At 43.7% G+C, this 24823-nt stretch overlaps 1 protein-coding gene across 1 annotated transcript in view; it reads left to right on the top strand.

The window, feature by feature from the left end:
• Positions 1 to 24823, top strand: part of plb1 (phospholipase B1) — a 109719-nt gene that overhangs the window by 65999 nt on the left and 18897 nt on the right. Inside the window, exons 23-31 of the mRNA XM_072277630.1 lie at positions 5683 to 5754; positions 7225 to 7302; positions 10954 to 11014; positions 12825 to 12883; positions 15864 to 15931; positions 16096 to 16139; positions 17764 to 17863; positions 19053 to 19104; positions 24264 to 24344. Coding sequence (XP_072133731.1) covers positions 5683 to 5754; positions 7225 to 7302; positions 10954 to 11014; positions 12825 to 12883; positions 15864 to 15931; positions 16096 to 16139; positions 17764 to 17863; positions 19053 to 19104; positions 24264 to 24344 — 615 coding nt within the window. The remainder of the gene's footprint in view (positions 1 to 5682; positions 5755 to 7224; positions 7303 to 10953; positions 11015 to 12824; positions 12884 to 15863; positions 15932 to 16095; positions 16140 to 17763; positions 17864 to 19052; positions 19105 to 24263; positions 24345 to 24823) is intronic.

The following is a 24823-nucleotide window of genomic DNA, read 5'->3' as shown; positions in this document are numbered from 1 at the left end:
AGCAGCCAGGGCAGTCTCACAGCCTCAGCGTTGCGAAGAGAGGAGTGAATATCACGGGAGAGCGAGCGGAATCAGCCCGACTCCCGCCTCCTGTCCCGCACCCTGCCTTTCCAGTCTCTCAGGGCCAGCATTTAAATTGACCAAAGGATTCCAGATGCAGTGGGCTCCCTGTCCATCAGTTCCAATGAAGGGTCCTAACCCAAAACATCGATTATTTACTGCCTTCCATAAATGCTGTCTGGTTTACTGAGTTCCTCCAGTACTTGATGTGTGTTTCTCAAAATATCCAGCACCTACAGAATCTCCTGTGCTTGAGACTACAAATACTGTGGGCGTTGGACGCTGGGATCAGACTCAGAGGACAGGAGCTTCCTCGAGGTTGGCATTAGTAGCTCCACATTCTCCTCCACGCCCTGAATTCCTGTATTGATTTCCTGGCACCCATTGTTCCATCCTGACAACGGAGATCAATAAACTTTCTTCCGCAGGCATTGTATTCTCAGCAGGAGCAACCTTGAAAGTGCAGATGTCGTTTGCAAGATAAAAAGTCCATTAGTGCTGGTGATACAAGGAACAAATATTATCACACCTCACCTGATGCGATCTTCAAATTGACACAGCAAACAGGAGAAAGTTCATTCACTTCCCGAGATGTTTGTCTTGTCGACACAACGGAGTGCAGACACTGGTATCTGGGTGATGCAGCAATCTGCTGGAGAGACTCAGTGGGTTGGGCAGCATCTGCGGAAAAGGATTTGTCCTGGAAACTCTGGACTGGGTCCTTTCGCCTACTGGGCGGTAGCGTGGTGCAGCTAGGACAGGTGCTGGCTTTCAGTCGTGACCTCCAGCGCGGCATTTGCACAATGACCCTGTGACCATGTGGGTTTCCTCCAGGGGCTCCAATCTCCTCCCACCTCCCAAAGATTTGCAGGTTGATAGGATGCTTGGGCACTGTAAATTGTCCTTGTGTGTAGGTGAATAGAAAGATGAGAGTCAATCCTCTCCTACACTTTCTCCTCAGATTTATTTTTGATCACCTTTCATCTCAAATGTTCTGTAAACTATTCCTTAACTGATGGAGGAATGTACCATCCAAATCACTTGCCCTTAAGACCTCTCTCTCTCTCTCTACCACGATTGCTTTGTGAGCAGGCTTGGGCTTGATGGACCAAATAGCCTTTCTACTGTGTCATAACGATATATGCAAGTCTTATTTTTCAAATTCTCCACCTCAAGGGGCAGTGGAAGCAGTCGTAACATGCTTTTAACACACAATCCATCAGATACTGTACTTGATAAGCAAGCAGGTTTAAGTTGAATGGAAGCTTTCAGGTATATAAAGAGCAGAAGAGAGGCACGAGTAGACATTGGATTGCTGGAAAATGGCACTGAACAGGTAGTAATGGCAGATGAACTGAATAAGTATTTTGTATACTGTAGTTACTATGTTTATTTTCATTGTGTTCTTTATCTTATCATGTTTTTTTGCACTGCATCGGATCCAGAGTAACAATGAGCTCATCCTCCTTTACACTTGTGTACTGGAAATGACATTAAACAATCTTGAATCAATAGTTATAGTCTTGTAGTAGATGGGAATACAAAGTTGTGGAGGGGAACAGTTAGTGTTTTGGGACAAGAAATTTCATCACAACATATAGTTGATCTAATGATTCATGTATAACTTCCCAAGTACTGCTGTCCTCCTGACTGCACCAGAGTGAGACAGTAGTTTGTTTCCTGAAAGAGTCTTGAACCTCTATATTCAAAATATGAACAACATCGAATTCTCCAATTTTAGCTCTTTCTTTGTGTCAGTCTCACAACTGCCCACTTCTGCCCTTAATCCATCTGTGAGCTTAGCTTATTTCTTTTTTTCTCTCTGTATTAGTATAAACTGGGCAATGCAATACACAGTGAAGCAAGGTTTGCTTCGAAGTTTCACATGAAGCTGATTGTTTTCACCCTTTCAGAAATAAACCCTTTGTTCCCCGCACCTTCTCTCCTCACTAATTTGCTTTCCTCCTTTCCCGGATATGATGAAGAACCTCTGACCTGAAATATTCACTGCTTCTCTACCCACAAATGTTATCTGACATGCTCGGTGCTTCCAGGAATGTGTCCTTAAATTTGAATATGCAACCATTTGACTGACAGGCAGGGGCACTACCCCTTCAGTGTGACTAGTATTGACTGTGACTCATCAAACCAGTGTTACATGATTACTATGCTCTGGGTGTAGCAATTTGCAATAGAGGTTTATGGAATGATTTTGAAGATGTTGGAGTAATTACATCCTACTGTGTTGAGTTTTAGAATCATGACTTTGCCTAATTGCTTCTCTATAAGAACATAGAATAGCTCAGCACAGGAACATTTTGTGCCAAACTAATTAAGCTAATCATTAAATGCTTAACAGAAGTAAACCTGTCTGCCCTACACAATGTACATATCCATCCGTTCTCTGCAGATTCATATGCCGGTCTAAGAATCACTTGAATGTTTCTCTGTTATTTGCCTCCAACTCCTCCCTGGCGGTGCAATCCGGTTATCTACCCTTACTGTGTCAAAAATCTTGCCACACCTATCCTCCTGTAAACTTGTCCTTTCTCATCTTCAATGTATGCCCTCTAGTATAAGATATTTCGACTCTGAGGAAAAGAAACTAGCTGCCTCATCTATCTGTGCCTCTCTTAATCTTATAAACTATCAGATCTCCATTTAGCCTTGGTCCTTCGGAGAAACAACCCTAATTTGTCTAACCGTTCCTCGTAGCGCATGCCTTCTAACCTAGGCAGCATCCTGGTAAACCTCTTCTGCACGCACTGGGAAATCTCCACATACGTCCTAGAATGGGATCACCTGAACGTAATACAATACTCTCATTGTGGCCTAACCAGAGTTTTATAAATCTGCAACATAACTTCCCGACTCTTGAACTTAGTGCCTCATCGAACAAGAGCAAGCATGCCACATGCCTTCTTTCCCAACCTGTTACCAAAATAATCCTGACACTGTTTTAACAAATAAACCATTTGCCAACCTCATTTCCAATACGACACTCACCGCAGCCTTACCACTCCCACCCGTAAGACCAAAAGGCATAGGAGCAGAATTAGCTCTTTCAGTCCATCCTGTCTGCTCGCCATTCTATCATGGCTGGTTTATGAACCCTATCAACCTCCGCTTTAAATATACCCAATGACTTGGCCTCCACAGCCATCTGTGGCAGTGAATTCTACAGGTTCACCATCCTCTGGCTAAAGAAATTCCTCCTCATCTCTTTTCTAAAGAGACATCCTTCCATTCCGAGGCTGTGCCCTCTGGTCCTAGACTCCCCCACTTCACATCCTCTCCACATCCACTGTCTCTAGGCCTTTCAATATTCGATAGACTTCAATGAGGTCCCCTCCCCCCGCCCTTATTCTCCTAAACTCCAGTGAGTACAGGCCCAGAGTCATCAAACACTCTTCATATATTAACCCTTCCTTTCCCAGGATCATTCTCATGAACCTCCTCTGGACCCTCTCCAATGCCAGGACATCCTTTCTTAGATAAGGGGTCCAAAACTGTTCACAATACTCCAAGTGAGGCCTTACAAAGCCTCACCATTATATCTTAGCTTTTCTATCCTAGTCCTCTCGAAATGAATGCTAACATTGCATTTGCCTTCCTTACCACTGACTCAAACTGAAAGTTAACCTTTCAGGAATCCTGCACAACCGCCTTTGCCACTTCAACCACATTGAGTCAAATGAAGATGTCAAATATATGCAAATATCAGGATCCAAATACACCCTTTGGACCCAACACAGATTTGAACATTGACCACACAGGACGTGGACTGTGATGATTTCATCAGGCAAATGGGTTTGGGTTTGGACCCCAATCTTGCACTGGCACCAGGCTGCCATTTCAATGCAGTACCAAAGAAGTACTACTCCACCTGAGGTACTGTGCTTTATTGTGGGCTCCAAGGGGATATGGACAAGCAAGTAGGCACGAACATGCCAGATGCAATATCACGTGAGAAAAACTTGATCTTATCCACTTTGTTGCACAAAACAAAAAAAGCCGGATATTTTTAAATGCTGCGAGATTGAGTAGTATTGACACACAAAGACTTGAGCTTCCTTATACACAAGTCCATGAAGCCAGTAGACAGTAGGCAGGTAGAGCAGGTGGTTAGGAAGGCACATGTTCTGCTGCGTTTGAGTAGAGGAATAGAAAATCTGTTGTAAATATATGGGACCTCGGTGACACCACAGCTGAAGTATTCTGTATAGCTTTGGTCTTCTCAACTAGAAAGGATATGCTGGACTAATTCTAGGGTTGCTGTTTTTAGCCAATGAGGAGAACTTGAGTAGATTAGGCCTGTATTCTTCTGAGTTTATGAAAATGAGAGAATATTTCATTAAATCTTACAACATTCTTACAAAACTGACAGTTAGGAAGACATTTCCAACAGCTGAGGAGGTAGGAACCAGCAGTCGCATTCTCAGGACTGAGAATAGGCCAGATAGGATTGAGGTGAGGAAGAATTTCAGTGCATAGGCTGGTGACTCTTTCAAAGGTTCGACCTTAGAGGACAGTGGAGGCCCAGTCACTGAGTTCATTCAAAACAAAGGTCAACAGAGGAATTCGAGGATAAATGATTAGCACAGGAAAATGCTGCTGTGGTGGAAGATCAGACAGCCATGATCTTGACCACACTTCAAGGGCTAAAAGGCTTCTTCATCCTATTTGTTATGTTGTTTATAGCTCCAGAACAAATCAGTTCAACTAAAGGGATTTCTCCAACTCGCCAATTGGATCATTTAGTTTCCAATTCCCTCTAAGCCAGCCAACTGTCATGTTTGACTTTCTTTTAACTTCCTCATTTAATGCTTTTTCACAAAATCAAGCAGGTCATTTTCAAGTTCTAGGGGACATGCATTTAATGTGAGAAGTGGGAAGTTTAAAGAAGATGTACAAGAAGAGGTTTTCACACAGAGAGTGGTTGGTGCCTGGCAAAGGTTGCCGGGGCAATGATGCCGGAGGTTGATACAGTAGGGGTGTTCAAGAGGCTTTTGGATACACGCATGAATGTGCAGGGAGTAGAGGGGTACGGATCATGTGCAGGCTGAAGAGACTTAGTTTAACTTGGCGTCGTGTTTAGCAAGACGTAATGGCCCGTTTCCGTGTCACCTTATTTTCTACATTCTATAGAACAACACTTAATGATTAGCACAGCACTTTACAATACAGGTGACCAGGGTTCAATTCCGCACGCTGACCGTAGGGAGTTTGTACGTCCTCCCCATGACCATGTGGGATTCCTCCGGGTGCTCGGGTTTCCTCCCACAGTGCAAGCTGTACCTTTTGGTAGGTTAGTTGGTCATTGTAAATTGTCCTGTGACTAGGCCAGTGTTAGATTGATGGGTTGCTGGGTAGTGTTGCAGAAGGGCCTGCTCCATGCTGTACCTCAATAAACAAACGTTGTATCATGTGACCCTAAGAGTCACGCAAGGTGCTCCAAGGGAAGATGATAAGTGATTTTACCCTTCACGGTGAAAATCACTAATGTTTATTTTTGCTGCCTGATCTGCTGCATTCACCAGCAATTCTGATGTGTGTTGCTTGAATTTCCAGCATCTGCAGAATTCCTCGTGTTTACGTGTGTAAATGTTTATTTTTATTTAGTTACAACCTGTGGGTGAAAAGTCCGATTTCCAAGATGTTACGGCGAACATCTCCCTGAGCTGCCCATCACAGGTAAGAGTCTGAATGGGTGTAGAGTTCCTCTGGAGTGAGAACCAAAGGTTATTCTTTTGCACTCGATTACGCCGCTGGTGTTTAGGGCAGCAAAGAAGATCCTCCATCTCTGGTGGTGTTCAGGGCTTCCTTCTTCATGCCAATAGCTTCCTCTTGGTTTTCACTACTGTCAGTCTTCCAAGTCCTGGAGACTCAGGAATACTGTCACACTCAGATGTAGAAGGATTCTTCATTGCTGTTTCTGTAACAGTTTTGTTTTACCAGTCAGGGTTGTTAGCCCTGAGCTGACCCCTCAATGTGGTGGACCGGTGGACCACTCTTAGTCTGACCTCTACCCTTTGACCTGTTTGACAAGAGTGACCCGACCAAGAGCCAAAGCATAAAGCCCTGACTCCAGCCAACATAGCCCTCCGGGTCGTTGAGGCACATGAGCCTCGAAACCCTACGACAAGGTTGTGATCTTCTTGGAGGAAAGGGTTTTCGCTCTAGAAGTCAGGGGATGGACAGAGTGTTTGCATGGTTGTTGAGGTAGTGGGGCAAGTCCAGCAGAGGTAAATCTTCCTCCCAGTTTCTCATTGACTGTATTACAGACAGGGACGTAGAGTATAATATGTGTTTTATCTGTCTCTCCAAAGGCAGTAAGGTTTAGTATCCTGAGACTGCTCCTGTACTCACCTGTGATCAATGGTGAATGTACTGAGTAGACTGCTCCTGCTTTAACTTCTTCGGATCATAATATTATGAGTGAGTTCTGGAGAATATGGCATCTCTCCACGGCCTCTGAAGGTTATTATAAGGCAGGAACTTGATTAGCAGAGGGGTGAAATGTTACCAGGCAAAAATGTGAAGCTGGGATTGCAATCTGATTGTCGTAATTGGTGGAACAGACTGCAACGGCCAACATCACCCCTGGCTTGAATGTTTAAAAAAGAATGTGTGTGAAAACATTGCTGGAATAATTTTCCAGAGGCTGAGGTTACTTTCTGCTACCACTGTGCATTGCGATTCTCCGCTGTGCTGTGTGCCTGTGATGCTGCTGCAAGTGAACATCATTGCAACTGTGCCGTACAATGTATTGTGCACATGACTATAAACTCAACCTTGACTTTGGCTTTGGCATTACATTCAGAGGAATCTTTCCATTCACATCCAAGTTAAGCTGTCAGCATCAGAGGTTTCCACTTAAAGTGGAATCATGAGAGGGAGCTGATGCTGGAAACAATCTTTTGGAGGAACTCTGTGAGTTGAGCATCATCTGTGGGAAGGAAGCGATTGTCGACGTTTCAGCTCGAACCCTCACTTCGGGAATGATCCGCTTTGCAGGGTTTCAACTTAAAACGTGCGCACTTCCTTTCCTCCCACAAATGCTGCCTGACCCATTGAGCTCTGCCGACAGATAGCTTGTTGTTTTATTTTAAGGTGCTGTGGAAGAGTTTCACATAGGGTTTTGTGTATGTTTTTCCCCTGCAGGATCAACCTTTTCTTCGAACATTCAACAACAGCAACTACACATACCAAGGTGCAGATCCAACGGCTGCACCCCCTCAGGTACGGTAAATGTCATCATTCAGTGGTGTGCCAACATGTAAGAATAGTGGATAAACTAAAGATGCTGGAACAACCTGACAACTACAGAGATTTATATTTCCAAAGCCTCTTATATTCTCATAGGTCCCAGAGCACTTCACAGCTATTGAAGTGCAGCGATTGCTCCTAATAGTGTAGATACGCATCAGCCAATTAAACCAACAATTTAACAATACAACCACTTTTCATCCTCACTATAATAGATCATCTAAATTCTTGGTTATTTCAGACCACTGAAATGCAATGAGCACTTATTCCTTTGTATTTGGCCGTTTGTTTCAAAATTAGTTTTTAATGTAACTGTCGAATTTGTTACAAACTCTGAATCACCTCTCACTATGTTATAGCCATGTAATAGTTATTACTCCCTGGTCACCCATTCATACAATTCTATTTCTATCAGCACTATTGCAGCGGTGAATTCTAATAGATCAATTGTCGCTGCTGGCAACCCAGCATGGATTGCTATACTTATATGACGTGCCCTCCAGTCCTTTATTAGCTACTAACAAACAAACTATCTTGAAGCAATGGAATTTAAGCGTAATTAAGCTGTAACAAAGCAGTCAACAAAAGATGTAACAACCACCCATCCCCAGCACCAAACTCCCCAGAAAAAAGCTTAAATACGTAATTTATTCCCTTCAGAATCAGTTTCTGATTTTGATTCGGATATACCACGCTTCCACTCACAGGACTAGTTACCATAATACGTATTATAAATGCATAATGCAGATAGAGTACAGATACATGGCTTCCTACATTCTAGCCCCCTAGTTATTGTACTAGGATAATTACAACTACATACTGCCAAAACACAGGAGACATGAAATCTTAACGTTCACACAGATGTACTCTTTCTGGTAAGCAGTCTATCCTGGATTGTGATCTCTCAACAAACCAGGTTGTTCCTCCTGACTGCATTCAGAAAAATCACTCTTGGATTGCTGCGGCCAAAACTCATCCAATTGCAAAATTGATATCCTGCTAACTGTCAGCCTTGGCTAAATGTAGTTTCTTCCAGCACCAAGGTCTCCTTTCAATGGCCCAACCCAGCTATGTTCTAATTGCATTATCACTGCGAACCACTTGGAATGGCTCCAATGCCTTAGGCACATTCACCCCTATCAAAAGCTCAATTTCTGACTCTACTTCCGGCAAAAATGAATATGCTTCAGGTGAGACCATTCCTGAAGATCTCACTGACAAGGGATGTTCCCTTTGTAGACAGGCAAACATTCCTGCATATAGATGTTAGGTAGTTCACAATAGTTTAAACTACCCAAATCCAGCCTCTTCCAATCATGAAATGATGTAGCTACTCACAACCTTCTCTTGACCCATGGTGTATAAGAGGCTGCGTGTTCCTTTCACTATCACATTGAGCTTGTTCAGGATGCTCTCTGTGCAGAGCACTGTTGTACAGTGGAAAGCATAAGTAATTATTGTCTCGTTATTCTTCTTAGACTGGAATTATAGGAAGTTTACAATCACAATCACCACCCCTGCCCATTCCCCCCCCCCCGGTCATTGAGGCCATTAAGTACTAGAGTGTTACTCGCTGCTGTGTTTGCATCTTTCACGGTGTGTTTAATCTGCACCCTTTTCTTCAGTTCCAGGCTCAGTTGTAGCTTCACTTCACAATGGTGGCAAAAATGCTTCCTTAAGCTTTAGAACGAAGTTGAAATTTAGTTTTGTTCACACCTTTGCTTACTGCTGGTGGTGTAACATCATATACATTCCCAAAGACTGGGTGTGTAACAATCTTCACTTGCCTTTCAATAAAATCAACTGTGATCTTACGGTTATGCCTTCCTTGCAGTTTATAGCCCACCGAACTCCGTTTTTCCTTGCTTGTGGGGGGATTTCTCTTACAATCTTCATATTAGCAGACAAGTCTAATGTATGCATGTCCTGCGCTTCTTCCATGGCATTGCAGCAGACTCCAAGAAAAAGACTGTAATCTGGAGGAGGTTTCATGTCCTCTGATTTGATATGTGGCCAAGAAAGAGCTTTTTCCATGTAGGCCGCAGCGATTTTCTGCTCATCCCCAAAATGTTCCTGTAGTAAAGCCTTGCCTTTAGGTATCCTTGGTCCAGGCTGGCTTGCTGGCAACATTTTAACAAGCTCGCTAGGGTAACCACCAGTGAACTGTTTGAGAAAATAGAGACGGTTGCCATAATCATCAATCTTGCCTTCAGTGCTATTCTTGAAAGCCCTCATAAACGAATGATACTCTGATGGATGGCCATCGAATACTTGAACCTCTCTTTTAGGCAGAGATGCAATGCGTTGTTGATGCATCACGATGCTTGTTATTTCCTGTTGTGGTTTTTATGGCTTCCAGGTTAGCATTTAGACTTCCTTCCATCATCTGAAACAGGAGTGTTCACATTCTGTAGGTCAATGCCCTCAGAAGCACCTTGTCTCTTGGATATGTCATAGGTTCAGAATGCCTCCTTGGTGCAGGCCGAGAGCGAATACCCTGAAATACACTTTGGCATCCAAACTCGTGTTTCATAGACATTTGAGGAACAGATGTATCCACATTGACACTGAGTATGCTGGACCTTCTCTGTGCCATGTCAACATAGGAATTCTCACCATAGAACTATCCTGCTGGAGCATGTTTAGCAGCCACAGCACCTGAGGTCCTTCACACTTTTACTCTGACCATCTTGGCAGCCACTTCTTCCTGCAAGTTAAGCTGCTCTACCTTTCTCCAAAGCTGCTCTTCCATCTACTCCTGGTTTCTCCAAACCTGTTCGGCCTGTTCTTCCAAAGCATGCTTCTCTTTCAAAAATTGTTGGCGTGCGGATAATACTGCTGAACTGGCCTGTGTTTTAATGCATGCCAAAGAGGTATCAGATGCACGGGATGCTCTGCTAGCAATAGAACCTGCTGCATACACGTTAGACACTCTTCAGGGTTACATCATCCTGAAAATCATCAACTTTATACAAAGTCAAAATACAGTATGTCCTGAAGTTGGTTTAAATATTTTCATTTCCTCCAGCAATTTGACTTTCAACATCGCGTTTATCTTAATCATTGTTCAGCCTTTGACGTGAGTGTATTAATAAGCATATAAATACCTGCATAGCTCTCAGTTTGTTTATCTTTCTCAGAGATAGACATTAAAGATAGCAAGTTATGTTGCTTAGCAACATCTTCACGAAGATTTTTTTAAATCATTCAAATAAGACTGCACTTGTGAAACATCTTGCTCTTCTTGTAAAAGACTTCTAATTATCATATTAAATCTTTAATCATTTTAACAATGTCATTGTAGCCCTTCAAATATTATCAATTCTTGTCACCAAAGCTTTCCTGGTAAGTTTAATTTACCTTTTAGTCCTGAGTTCAAGGTCACTGCTTCCAGCCTGACTCATGTTGTCTTCCAAGTGCACAAATCGGATAAAAACAAAAGCATTCAATTCAGATGTCGGGAATCGAAACATTTGAGCATTTCAATTGAACCAAACACTGAACTCTTAGGTAACACCACTATACAGCTCAGCTAGGACCAGGTCAATCAGGTGTGGTACAAAGTCCCCAAATTACCAGAAATTTCACGCAGAGCTACTGACTCAGCAAACCATTTGTTTACAGAATTGGGGGAGCGACCTCTCCTGTGTGGAAAACCAGCCGTCAGAAGCTGTGCCAACATCAGGTCAGTGAAAGCCAATTACTTACGATGGTTTTAGACCTCTCTTTTATATTCAATTTGACATTCATGTAAAATTATGTATTCAAAGTATAGCTTCTCTTGGGGCCAGTTAATCGTGTGTTATAGTCACAGAGTGATACAGCATGAAGGTAGCCCCTTCAGACCAATTCATCCACATCTACCAAGTTGTCTAACTACACTGCTCCCATTTGGCCCATATCCTGCTAAACCAGGGGTTCCCAACCCTTTTCATGCCGTGGACCAATACCATTAAGCAGTGGGTCCCGACCACAGGTTGGGAACCCTTGTTCTAAACCTTCCCTATCTATGTATCCATCCAAATGGGTTTCAAACATTGAGATTGTACCCACCCCCACAGCTTCCTCTGACAGCTCATGCTCACCATGTTCTGTGTGGAAAAAGTTGCCTTTAAATCTTTGCCTTCTAGTTTAAGACTCCATGACTCTGGGGGGGGGGGGAGACTGGAACTATCTACCTTATCTCTTTCCCTCCTGATTTTATAGATCACAATTTTTCAATAGTTATCAGAAAGGAATATTCAATCTCAGTGGTTTATCGATACCAATAGGAGTGATTTCTGACTGGAATCTACTCCAGGGGTTCAAGGGGTTTATATGTTGGATAATGGACACCTGGGACCGATTACAGACTGAATCAGAATCATGCTTAATATCACCGGCATATGTCGTGTCGTGAAATTTGTTGTTCTGCAGCAGCAGTACATTGCAATACGTAATAATAAAACTGTAAATCACAGTAAGAAGTATATATATATTTTAAAAGTTAAGTTAAGTAAGTAGTGCAAAAAGTTACAAAAAGTAGCGAGGTAGCGTTCATGGGTTCAGTGTCCATTCAGAAATCAGATGGCAGAAGGAAAGAAGCTGTTCCTGAATCATTGAGTGTGTGCCTTCAGTCTCCTGTACCTCCTTCTTGATGGTAGTAATGAGCATGTTCTGGGTGATGGGGGTCCTTAATGATGGATACTGCCTTTTTGAGACATTGCTTCTCAAAGATATCGTGGATGCTAGGGACGCTAGTGCCCATAATGGAGCTGACTGAGTTTACAAGTTTCTGCAGCTTATTTTGATCCTGTGCAATAGCCCCCTCCACCCCCACCACATCTGTAGAAACCTGCGAGTGTCTTTGGTGAAATTAAATTTCTCCTCAAACTCTTAATGAATTATGGCCACTGTTGAGTCTTCTTTGTAACTGCGTCAATATGTTGGGCCCAGGATAGATCCTCAGAGATGCTGACACCCAGGAACTTGAAATTGCTCACCCTTTCCACTTCTGATCCCTCACTGAGGACCGGAGTGTGTTCCCTCATCTTGCCCTTTTTGAACTCCACAAACCATTCTTTGCTCTTTCTGACATTGTGTGCAAGGCTGTTGCTGTGACACCACTCAATCAGCCAATCTGTCTCGCGCCTGTCCACCTTCTCATGACCATCTGAAACTAATCCAGGGGTTCAGGAGATTTATATCTAGAACAGTAGAAACCTGGCAGTGATTACAGATTAGAATCTAACTGAGAACCTCAGTTTGGATGCTGGACACTCTTCTATAAAGTTATGAGTAGTTGATTTCCCAAGAACTTGTTTGTTTGAACACTGACAATCATGAATGTAGAGTCTGAAGTGTCAAAATTATTCTTGCCCCTGCTCCTCTCCAGTGTGTATCAGCATTGTCTGGCTACAGCATCTCCCTGACAGGTTCTCCCTGCTGCTCTTGAATTCTCCTTCTAATTTTCTTCCATCCTTTCACTTATTTCTGCCTCATTCTGCTTTCTGCAGTTCACAAGATTCGGCCTGCTGATATTGAAGTCACAGCAGCACTGGGAGATTCTATAACTGTAAGTATAAATTCTGCAAGATCCAATAAATAGGGTGAGCAGAAACACAGACTGGCTTTGAAGAAACAGAGGTGAAATCCATTTTCTCCTAATAAAGATCTTTTTGTTTCATTCCATGGTCAATGTGGGCATTACATTACTGCTGGCCCAGTGGTCAGTACCCAGTCCTCACAGCGTTTGATGAGGTCCTGGTGGTAACTGAGTGTATAACAAACCCATTTCAAAGCGCAGCTAAATTTGAGTCAAAGGACTTTGGCAAAAGAGAGGCATGTTTAGGGCAATGCAATATTTTCATAAGACTAATTTTACTCTTCCAACGTTATTCAGTAACGTGATCGTAAGAAGCCCAGGTGCTAGGGTGCAGTTTAAACTTGTGTTGAGATCATCAGAGTTATTTCCACATAGAAAGAGACTATTTCAAAGATTTGAAGTACATTTATTATCAAAGAATGTATAAATTATTCACATAGAAACATAGAATACAGGCTCTTCAGCCCACAAAGCTGTGCCGAACATGTCCCTACCTTTGAACTACCTAGGCTTTACCCATAGCCCTCTATTTTTCTAAGCTCCATGTAGCCATCCAGGATTCTCTTAAAAGACCCTATCATTTCCGCCGATGAACTCCTGGGCTATCCCTACTCCCTTTCTTGAATAAGGGAACAACATCCGCAACCCTCCAATCCCCTGGAACCTCTCCTGTCCTCATTGATGATGCAAAGATCATTGCCAGAGGCTCAGCAATCTCCTCCCTTGCCTCCCACAGTAGCCTGGGGTACATCCCGACCAGTCCCGTTGACTTATCAAGCTTGATGCTTTCCAATAGCTCCAGCACATCCTCTTTCTTAATACCTACATGCTCAAGCTTTTCAGTCTACTCAAGATCCTTTTCTGTAGTGAATACTGAAGCAAAGTATTCATTGAGCACCTCTGCTATCTCCTCTGGTTCCATACACACTTTTCCACTGTCACACTTGATTGGTCCTATTCTCTCATGTCTTATCCTCTTGCTCTTCACATACTTGTAGAATGCCTTGGGGGTTTCCTTCATCCTGTCTGCCAAGGCCTTCTCATGGCCCCTTCTGACTCTCCTAATTTCATTCTTAAACTCCTTCCCGTTAGCTTTATAATCTTCTTGATTCCTGTCATTACCTAGTTTTTTGAACCTTTTCGTAAGCTCTTCTTTTCTTCTTGACTAGATTTACAACAGCCTTTGTACACCACGGATCTTGTACCCCACCATCCTTTCCAGGTCTTATTGGAACATACCTAATCAGAACCCCACACAAATATCACCTGAACATTTGCCATATTTCTTCAGTTTGTTTCCCTAGAATATCTGTTTCCAGTTCATGCTTCCAAGTTCCTGCCTGATAGCCTCATGTTTCCCCTTACTCCAATTAAACGCTTTCCTAACTTGTCTGTTCCTATCCCTCTCCAATGCTATGGTAAAGGAGATAGAATTGTGATCACTATCTCCAAAATGCTCTCCCACTGAGAGACCTGACACCTGACCAGGTTCATTTCCCAATACCAGATCAAGTTCAGCCTCTCCTCTTGTAGGCTTATCTGCATATTGTGTCAAGAAACCTTCCTGGACACACTTAACAAACTCCACCCCATCTAAACCCCTTGCTCTAGGGAGATGCCAATCAATAGTTGGGAAAATAAAATCTCCCACCACAACAACGCTGTTATTATTACACCTTTCCAGAATCTGTCTCCCTATCTGCTCCTCGATGTCCCTGTTACTATTGGATGGTCTATAAAAAACACCCAGTAGAGTTATTGATCCCTTCCTATTCCTAACATCCACTCAGAGACTCCATAGACAACCCCTCCATGACTTCCTTCTTTTCTGCAGCCATGACTCTATCTCTGATTAACAGTGCCACACCACCACCTCTTTTGCCTCTCTCCCTATCCTTTCTGAAACATCTAAAACCCGGCACTAGAAGTAGCCATTCTTGCCCCTGCACCATCCAAGTCTCTGTAATGGCCACAACATCATAGCTCCAAGTGCTGACCCATGCTCTGAGCTCATCCGCTTTATTCATGATACTCCTCGCACTAAAATGGACACATCTCAAACCATCAGTCTGAACTGAGGTCGTCCCTTCTCTATCACCTGCCTATCCTCCCTTTCGCACTGTCTCCAAGCATTCTCTATTTGTGAGCCAACCTCCCTTTCCTCCGTCACTTCAGTTCTGGGCTATCCCTTGAGGTTTGTCTGCTCACAGTCAGCCACGAAAGCAAGAACCCTGAAGAACCCAGTTAAGGAAAAAGAAAGAGGAAAAAGCACTGCACAGGGAAAGAGAAAGAAAAAAAACACAATCATGCAAACAATAGTTATTTATTCAGGTACAGCACGGAATAGACCCTCCCAGCACTTTGAACCGCGCTGCCCGGCAATCACCCAATTTAATCCTATCCTGATCGTGAGACAATTTATAATGACCAATTAACCTACCAACCGGTAGCTCTTTGGATCGTAGAGCACCTGGAGGAATCCCACACGGTCACGGGGAGAATGAACAAACTCCTTACAGACAGCAGCGGGAATTGAACTCGGGTGGCTGGTACTGTAAAGCGCCGTGCTCACCATTTTGCTACCATGCCGCCCAGTGAGTCTATGATAACAGTCACATTCCTTCAGTAGTTTTCCTTGGATCCCATCCAACAACTCCAGCATCCACCTACACTCAGGACAACTGAGAGTGACCATGTGCACCTCCCCATAGGGAGGTAGCTCAAAGTTGTTGTTCGTTTTTCACAGCTGCATTGTGGAATAGTTGTTGCAGAAGAAGTTCAAACCACCTTTCTCCAAATAACCTCCAATCCTTGTCGGGATCAGTTTTGAAATCTTTCACCATCCCACCACCCATGTGTTGGCACTGCAGATTGAACAGTATTTTAGCTGGGGCTTGAAGCACATGTGACCAAACTTGTCAAAAAGTCTTATTTTACTTTTGGTGCTTAGGCTGGATTCGGAGCACAGGCAAAGAACTTGTTTGAACTGCGAACTGAATATCGAGGCATTTCATGGAGGTGAGCATTTGGAGGGAAATATTAATGCAAGTAAAATACAGCTCTTGTTGGGAAAGCAACAAAGCAAAGCACCCTCTCAAATAAATGGGAGCAGGAGGCGAACCCTTTGACTGGCACGCTAGACCGCAAAGCCAACAGCTTATTTCTCTATTTTGTATTTACAGCATTGGTGGAGACAAAACACTTGAGGTTGTGACTACTCTGCCCAGTAAGTCCTTTGTTCTCACCTACCTCTAGAACTGCTCTTCTCCAGTACTGCTACCTATTGAAGACGCAAGTGACTTATTGAAGACGGAAGACGCTCGAACCTGGGGCAATACTCAAAAAGCGGGTGAGGAGCATCAGCAGGAGAAAATGGACAGTCAACGTTTGAGTTGATGCCCTTCATCTGACTTGAAGTGTTGACTGTCCATTTCTCTCCACTGATGCTGCCCGACCCACCTGAGTTCTTCCATCTATTTTTGTGTGCTGCTGTTTATTGAGCTGGTCAAATCTCCATGGGACATACTATGTCCCAGAAGTTAAAACAGGCCCTGGTCTGACAGTTTGTGGGAGCAAACAGGTAGTCTGAGTAGTGAGAGATTTCGTAGACATTTTAATACAGAGCAGTCAGTTAGAGCTTTGGATCTAAGCCTTGACCTAACCCAGAGTTGAAATGGCAGTCAGCTTACAAAACATAGACATCTGGTGATATTCACTGAGAACAAAAATTTCTGCATTTAACCAGCCCCGTAAAGAATAGCAATATGATTTTTTGCATTTGTTTTGTTCATGTGATGTGACACAGCTAACGAACTCAACCTATTCCTAAACTGAAGAGAGATACAGCTCAGAGTTAACCACATCACAGGAATGGTCGCGGGAGTCCTAGAGCTGTACAGTATGGAACCAGATCCTGCAGCCCAAATCGTCCGTGCTGACTAAGTCGCCTAACTGAGCTCACCCCCAATTTCCTGCATATCCCTCTAAACCTTTCCCATCCAAATGCAATTTAAATGTCATAACTATAGCTGCCTCTAGTATTCCTCTGGTAGCTCAGTCCAAATACACTCTACACTCTGTATGGAAAAAAGCTGCCCCCCCGAGATACCCCTTATATATTTCCCCTCTCACCTGAAACCTACACCTTCGAACTTTGTTCTCCCTGACCCCGGGGTAACATTACAACAAAGAGGCATTTGAAACCAGCTGATAGAGGAGACTTTTGGGTAGGTGTCAAATACCTTAGCTGCTCTATATTTTAGAGAAGGAGTAACATAGATCAGTCAGGCCAAGTGTTTTCATACTATATGACTCTGTGCCAGTGCCTCTACAGAGAAAAGTTTTATTTGTATGCCATCCAGACAGATCATTTCCTACACCAGTACATCGAGGCAGTAAAATGAAAATAAGAACGCAGAATATACTCTTAAAGTTACTGAGAAAGTGCAGTGCCGGTGGACAGGTAAAATGCTTGGGCCATGATAATGTATAACAGGATACCGAGATCAGGAGTTCTCATTTGTTCGCATATAAGAGAACCACTCAAGAGCCTGTGAACAGCATTCGTCCCTTGTGCCCCTTGAGAGGTGGGAGAAGGGAGAATGACCACTCTGAGACATTTCAAGCCATGGATCTCAGGTTCCAGCTGGTTCATTTCCAGGCACCCAGATCAAGTGGCCTCATCTCAGAACAGGTTTAAGTCACCTGAAGCCTTCCTAGGTGTGCCAAGAGTCTGTTGTACATGGGATCTAATATAGAGGCTTTTCCTAAAACTGAAACTTTGGTTTTGTATAACTGGAGTTCCCCCATGCACCACCCTAACCATGACTCTGATTGCTTCCCGCCCTCAGACATATTGAAGAAGTTTAATCCAAAAGTCCACGGCTTTGCCTCAGGAATTGGAAATCTGAAAAGCAGATTCAACGTGGCAGTCTCGGGCTCAAAGGCTAAGTGAGTAGCCGGGAGGGGATTTTCAACCAGCCCATGTTGGCTATTAAGTTGGTGTTGTGCTCACTGGTCTGATCAAAGGCTGCTGGGGCTAAGAGCGAAATGATATTAGCTTTGTGCCTCAGTTATACAAATTACATGTTACATGCCGATGATAATAAACCTGATTCTGACCTGCTCATGGGGAGAATGTACAGACTCCCTGCAGGCAGCAGTGACTGACGCTGTGAGCTAGCAGACTCTACTTGCCACACTAATGTGTCACCTTCGATGATATCAGATCATCAAAATCAGAAGTTTCAAGGAGTCAAAGATTACAGTTATGGAGGGGTAAAACATGACGGACTTAAAAATGAAAAGGGTGTACAAACATATGGTGGTTAAGTATGGAAATATGATTGTTAAGTTATTGGAATAGTACCCTGGGGTCAGAGCCACTGATCCAGTCACATGTACAAATCCTTGCAAGTGAGCTGAGAACTTCCATGACTTCAATTGAATCTAGAATAAATTATTATAATGAACAGATGACCATGAACATGATTGGATTTTGTCCAAACCAGTATGTTTCATTAATGTCCTTCAAGAAAGGAAATCTGTCTTCCTTACTTAAAGATTGAAGTTTCAAGATTCAGGTTTATTTATCATGTGTATGTCAAAACATACAGTGGAATGCATCACGTGTTACAATCAACACACCCGAGGGTGGGCTAGAGGCAGCCCACAAGTGTCACCACACATTCCAGTGCCAACACAGATCACAATGCGCAGTAAATTATAACAGTTACAGCCTCCGGCAGTCACGGACTCGGGCCTCCAGACATGGGCTTTGACGTCTGCAGCAGACTCGCAGAAATTCGCAGCTTCAGCCCCAGCTCCGGCCCACAAGCCTCAATTTCTAGCCTTCTGCAGAAGCCTGCCTCAGTCCTCTGCATTGATCCCAGGACATGTCAATCACCGAACACTGGGCTTCCAACTCCGGACATGCTGACTCCAGATTAGGTTTCAAACTCCGATTTGATCTTGATGTTGATTTTGAACTTAATTGGACCTATAAGTGACTCCAAAACTATTAATGCGTGGACTCTTAGCTAGCTCCTAAGTTCAGGAACTTGTGCACCAATGTTTGGATTTTTAAAAATGTTGGTTATATTTGTAATTTAAAATATTGTATTTCCTTTTTTGAATATAGCGATATGGCAAATCAGACCCACAGACTGATTCAGCTGATGAAGGACAGTCCGGTAAGTACCTCATGACAGGTATTGCATTGGTGCTGATGCTTTTCAATGCTACCACCTAGTGGGCAATAGTGGAACTGTCTGACCAGAACACCTGTCAGCGCTGGCTCTGGCAATGTTGAAGATGGGATGTAGTATACCAATGGCAATTATAGTGAACTGTGAATTCCTAAACCTTAACTAATGATTTGAATATCTTAGTTCTGAGTTCTAATATACTTCGTCCTCCCGGGTTTTGCCCTTAATACACTGTATGAAACTTAGAAGCCCATATTCTTTATTTTAAGTTTCTTCATCAATCCACCTTCAAGGTTCTGCATACAAGTACGTCAGTCTCAGTAGGGAATAATACCCATCACGTTTGTGCTCACCCTAGTGAGGAGCTATTGAATCAGCCTGTCCCAACGGGTGTAGGCCAGTTAGCGCCTTGAGCTTGCTTTGTCATTCAATAAGACCGCAGCCGATCTTTTACCCCAGTGCCACTTTCTCACTCCGACTCCATATTCTTTAAGATCCAGGAATGTATTTGCCTCTCTCGAATATATTCCATGACAAAACGCCCCTAGTGCTTCTGAAGCTGAAGCTTCCAAGGGTTCACTGGCCTGTGCCCCGAATGGCCGACCCCTTCCTGTGAGACTGCGGCACTCGGTCAGAATGGCCATCCCACGGAATATCATCCCCGCATCTTTCTGTCAATCCTGTTCATGTTTTGTACATTTCAATCAGGTTCTTGCTTTTTCTTCTAATATTAGCCCGATTGACCCAATTTCTTTCAGCACCTAAGTCTTGCCATCCCACAAATCAAACTACTGGATCTTTAGCGCTCTCCCTCCATAGCAGGAGCATCATTCTCAGATGAGGTCACAAAAGCTGCACACAATCTCCGAGCTGCCGTCCCACCAAGACCCTGCGTGATTACTCCTGCTCCCGTGCTCAATCCCTCTCGCTGTGCAGACCAGTGTACCTATCGCCTTTTTCACCACCGGATGTGCCTGCATTGCTTACTAACAATCAACGCACAAGGTCTCAGGACTTGTTCCACCCTCCCTCCATCCCATTCTATCACCATTCCAATAAATAATCTAGCTTCCTAATATTGCCATAGTGGGTAGCCTCATGTTCTATTGCATTTGCTCTCTCCCTCACCCACTGTGGAGACTCTCTGCGCCTTTCACTGAGCTCACATTTATTTCCCACCTCATCGATAGCATTGATCCCAGTGGAACTCCACTTGTCACTGCCTGCCTGTCAGAAAAATACCCATTTGTTCTTAAAAATTACCCATTCATTATCCTTTGTCAGGCAGCAGTTCTTGATCCATGATAGCCCCTTCAACCCCACCTGCCCCATCCCACGTGCAATGTTCCCTCTAATTTGTAATGACCAGTGTGGGCAAAAATCTTGTGCTGTGCAGTTTTTTGCCCAATGACAACAACATGTGCGCACTGAATTTTTATATATGGGGTATTCATTTTAACAGCAAGCAAAACATTGTCAATAAGAACTTTGTTCTCCTCTGGGTTTGGTCTTTCTTCGCTCGGCATTCCACTTTAAATGGACTAGCAGTCGTTTTGTACTCTCACGCCCTTTGCTTCTTTGGAATTCAACATAGTGAATCAACAATTTCTTCCAAAAAAAACCAGTATAACTGAGCCAGTTCTAAAACCTGCAGCAAATCATTGCAAACTCCACATTGTCACATGGTCTGAATCAGAAACCAGGAAAGGAAAAGTGATTGTGTATGATCATGAAATATACTTAACATGCCAACGAGTTAGAGAGTGACAGCCTTTTGTGTGAAGTTTAGATTCCTTCGTGTGCGAGTAACAAAAGACGTGTGCACGCACGCACATGCACACACCTTAAAGGGAACATTGCCCATGTGCTTGAAGTTTGCGTGCTTTAATATGGGAACCTAACTCACCTTTTCTGAAAGCCCAAATGCAGCACATCCACCTGCTGTCTGTCATTTATTCTGCAGTTTATCAAAATGGGAGGGGGAGGGGTTGTGTTGTCAAGCATCTTCACTCTGTCTGGTGTAAAAGGCGGGATCTCCTGGTGACTACCCATTTCAATCTGATTTCCCATTCCCATTTTGACATGCAAGTCCATGGCCTCCTCTACTGTCATGATGAGGTCAAACTCAGGTTGGAACAACACTTCATATTCAATCTGTATTCCAACCTGATGATATGAACATGCCCTTACACTTCCTCCCTTACCGCCATTCAGGGCCCCAAACAGTCCTTCCAGGTGAGGCAACACTTCACCTGTGAGTCGGCTGGGGTGATATACTGCGTCTGGTGCTCCCGATATGGCCTTTTATATATTGGCGAGACCCGACGCAGACTGGGAGACCGCTTTGCTGAACATCTACGCTCTGTCCGCCAGAAAAAGCAGGATCTCCCAGTGGCCACACATTTTAATTCCACATCCCATTCCCATTCTGACATGTCTATCCACTGCCTCCTCTACTGTAAAGATGAAGCCACACTCAGGTTGGAGGAACAACACCTTATATTCCGTCTGGGTAGCCTCCAACCTGATGGCATGAACATCGACTTCTCTAACTTCCGCTAAGGCCCCACCTCCCCCTTGTACTCCATCTGTTACTTATTTATATGCACACATTCTTTCTCTCACTCTCCTTTTTCTCCCTCTGTCCCTCTGAATATACCTCTTGCCCATCCTCTGGGTCACCAGAGTCTTTCTTTCTTCCCGGACCTCCTGTCCCATGATCCTCTCGTATCCCTTTTGCCAATCACCTGTCCAGCTCTTGGCTCCATCCCTCCCCCTCCTGTCTTCTTCTATCATTTTGGATCTCCCCCTCCCCCTCCAACTTTCAAATCCCTTACTCACCCTTCCTTCAGTTAGTCCTGATGAAGGGTCTCGGCCTGAAACGTCGACTGCACCTCTCCCTACAGATGCTGCCTGGCCTGCTGCATTCACCAGCAACTTTGATGTGTGTTGCTTGAATTTCCAGCATCTGCAGAATTCCTGTTGTTTGATGATATGAACGTCGATTTCTCTAACTTCTGGTAATTTCTTCCCCCTCCCTCCTCTCTTTTTCCATTCCCCATTCTGGTTATCTTCTCATCCCTTTTCTCCTCCTCACCTGCCCATCACCTCCCTTTGGTTCCCTTCCTCCTTCCCTTTCTTCTATGCTCTACTCCTCTCCTATTAGATTTCCTCTTCAGTCCTTTACTTCTTCTACCTATCCACTCCAGTTTCTTACTTCATCCCCCCTCCCACTCATCTACCTTCATCCCACCCCCACCCATCTACCTTCCCCCTCACCTGGTTTCATCTATCACCTGACAGCTTGTATCTTTCCCCTCCCCCCTCCTCCTTATTCTGATTTCTGCCCCCTTCCTTTTCAAACCTGATGAAACGTCTTGGCCCAAAAAGGTTGACTGTTTAATTCCATCCATAGATCCTACCTGACATACTGAGTTCCTCCAACCCTGTGTGCGTGTGTTGTCCCAGGTGTATTTGCCAAGCGTTATCCCTTTTGCAAAACCCGTGTTGACTTTGTCCAATCCTGTCACTGATTTCTAAAGGCTCTGCTACCACATTTTCAATAATGGAGTTTCCCCACCAGTAATATCAGGCTAAATGGTCCATAATTCCCTACTTTCTCTCTACCTCTTTTTTTTTAAAAATATTACAGTCTCATTAGCTACCTTCCAATCTGTGGGAACTGCTCTAGAGTCTAAAAAAGTTTGGGAAGTCACAACCAATGCATCAGCTATTCCCAGGGTGATTTTCTTCAGTGTTCTAGGGTGCAGATTATTGGGTCCTGGGCATTTATTAGCCTTTAATCACTTCAATCTCCTTAACACCATTTCCATATTAATGCTGATTTTGATAGACCCCATGTACCCCAGCAATCCTGGAAAGTTATTTGTACCTTCCTTTGTGAACCAAAGTATGAATTTAAGTAGTCTGTAATTCCTTTGTGTAACAATCTGCTAGAGGATGCAGGGTGTTGACATGAAATGTCGCCAGTTCTTCACTCACCACCAACACCATGTGTGACCTTCAGCCTGCTGAGTTCTTCCAGATGATGCCTGCTGCTCCAGGTTCCGGCATCTGCAGTCTCTGTGTCTGCACTTTCTCTCCTTCCATTATAAATTCTGACTGTAAAGGACCGGCATTCACCTTCACAAATCTTCTTCTCTTCAACTAGCTATAGATGTTTGTATGCTGTCTGGCGCATGCTGCTTAACCTCACTTTGCAGGACAACTCCCTCCTTCCAGGAACAATTCTGATCAATCTTTGTTGCTCTTCATTGATCATGGCAGGGATTTCCGATCCATACACAATATTCCAGGTGCAGTCTCGCCAGCGTCCCAGGATAGCTGCGTGGTCATATCCACTTTTGGACATCAGGACAGTAATCGCCCACTCAGTCCTTCAAGCCCATCTCAACATTCAATATGATATTGACTGTGCCAGTTCCCCACAGCCCTCAAATCCCTGATCATTCAAAACTTTGTCTACCTCTTCTTTAGATACGCCTAATGGGATAGCCAAAGCAATACTCCTAGATAGGGAATTCCAGAGATTCATCATTGTCTGCAATAATTTGTTGCTAAGCACCTCAGTTTTAAACAACTATACCTTATCTTGTAAATACTGTATACCATATCTTGTAACTTCTGCTCTCAAGTCCTCTTGCAATAAAGTTCTACTTGACTGAATTCCCAATTCTTGGCACTTGAGCATTCGATATTTTGTGTACTAGATCATGGGTTCCCAACCTGGGGTCCACGGCTCCCTTGCTTAATGGTCTTGGTCCATGGCATAAAGAGGGTTGGGAACCCCTGCTCTGAACACCAATACCATTCAGTTCTGTTGTGGAAGTTATGACTGAACTCATTTCTGATCACCTTTGAACTGAGAACAGGTGACGGCTGAGTAGTTAATGGCACAACCTCACTCTCTCCATAACCCCTTCCCATCGAACTGGTTAGCAGGAGTCACCAAGGAAGCTGGCAGGTGGATCTTGCAAGCAAGAAGTTTCCTTTCTCGGGGTAAAAACTAGTTTGGATGAAATAGCACTGTGTTCTCTCGGTTGAATAAAAATAAACCCAGAAGTATTAATTAAAGAGTTTTTAAAAAACTGGTGCATTAAGACTATCTATTTTACCCTATGTAGGAAATTGATTTTGAAAAAGACTGGAAAGTCATCACTCTTTTCATTGGAGCCAATGACCTCTGTGAATACTGCATGAATAAGGTGGGGCTTTTCACTGGTTTTCATTCCCTTTGATATACTGTCATTTGATCTTTATCATACTTTAAGGGCACCCATCAGCCTAAAGATTCTCTTTCAATAAATAAGTTGGGTGTTTGTATTTGTGACTTCAATCCAGTATCCTGTCCCGTGTTCGGGTTGGGCGAGTGGGTCAATGAAGTTTGAACAGAGTGGCTGGTAGAGAAGTGGCAATTACTGTACTTGCTTCTCAGTAATGGAGTCAAGGATGTTCACAACACAGGAACAGCCCCTTTAGTCTACCACAGAGCATGAGTAGACCATTCAGCCCATCAATAACAGTACAGCATAGGAACAGGCCCTTCAGACCACGATGTCTGTGCTACGTCCGTGTGATCTGCGGTACACAAATCCTGTTTACCCACATTAGGTCCAAAGCCTTCTATGCCTTGGTGATTCAAATGCATCTCTGGATGTTTCTGTAACATTATGACAGGAATACC

Source organism: Mobula birostris, chromosome 2 (assembly GCF_030028105.1).
Source record: "Mobula birostris isolate sMobBir1 chromosome 2, sMobBir1.hap1, whole genome shotgun sequence".
NCBI lineage: Eukaryota > Metazoa > Chordata > Chondrichthyes > Myliobatiformes > Myliobatidae > Mobula > Mobula birostris.
The sequence above is the reverse complement of the archived record's forward strand: the minus strand, read 5'-3'. Positions and strand labels throughout refer to the sequence as shown.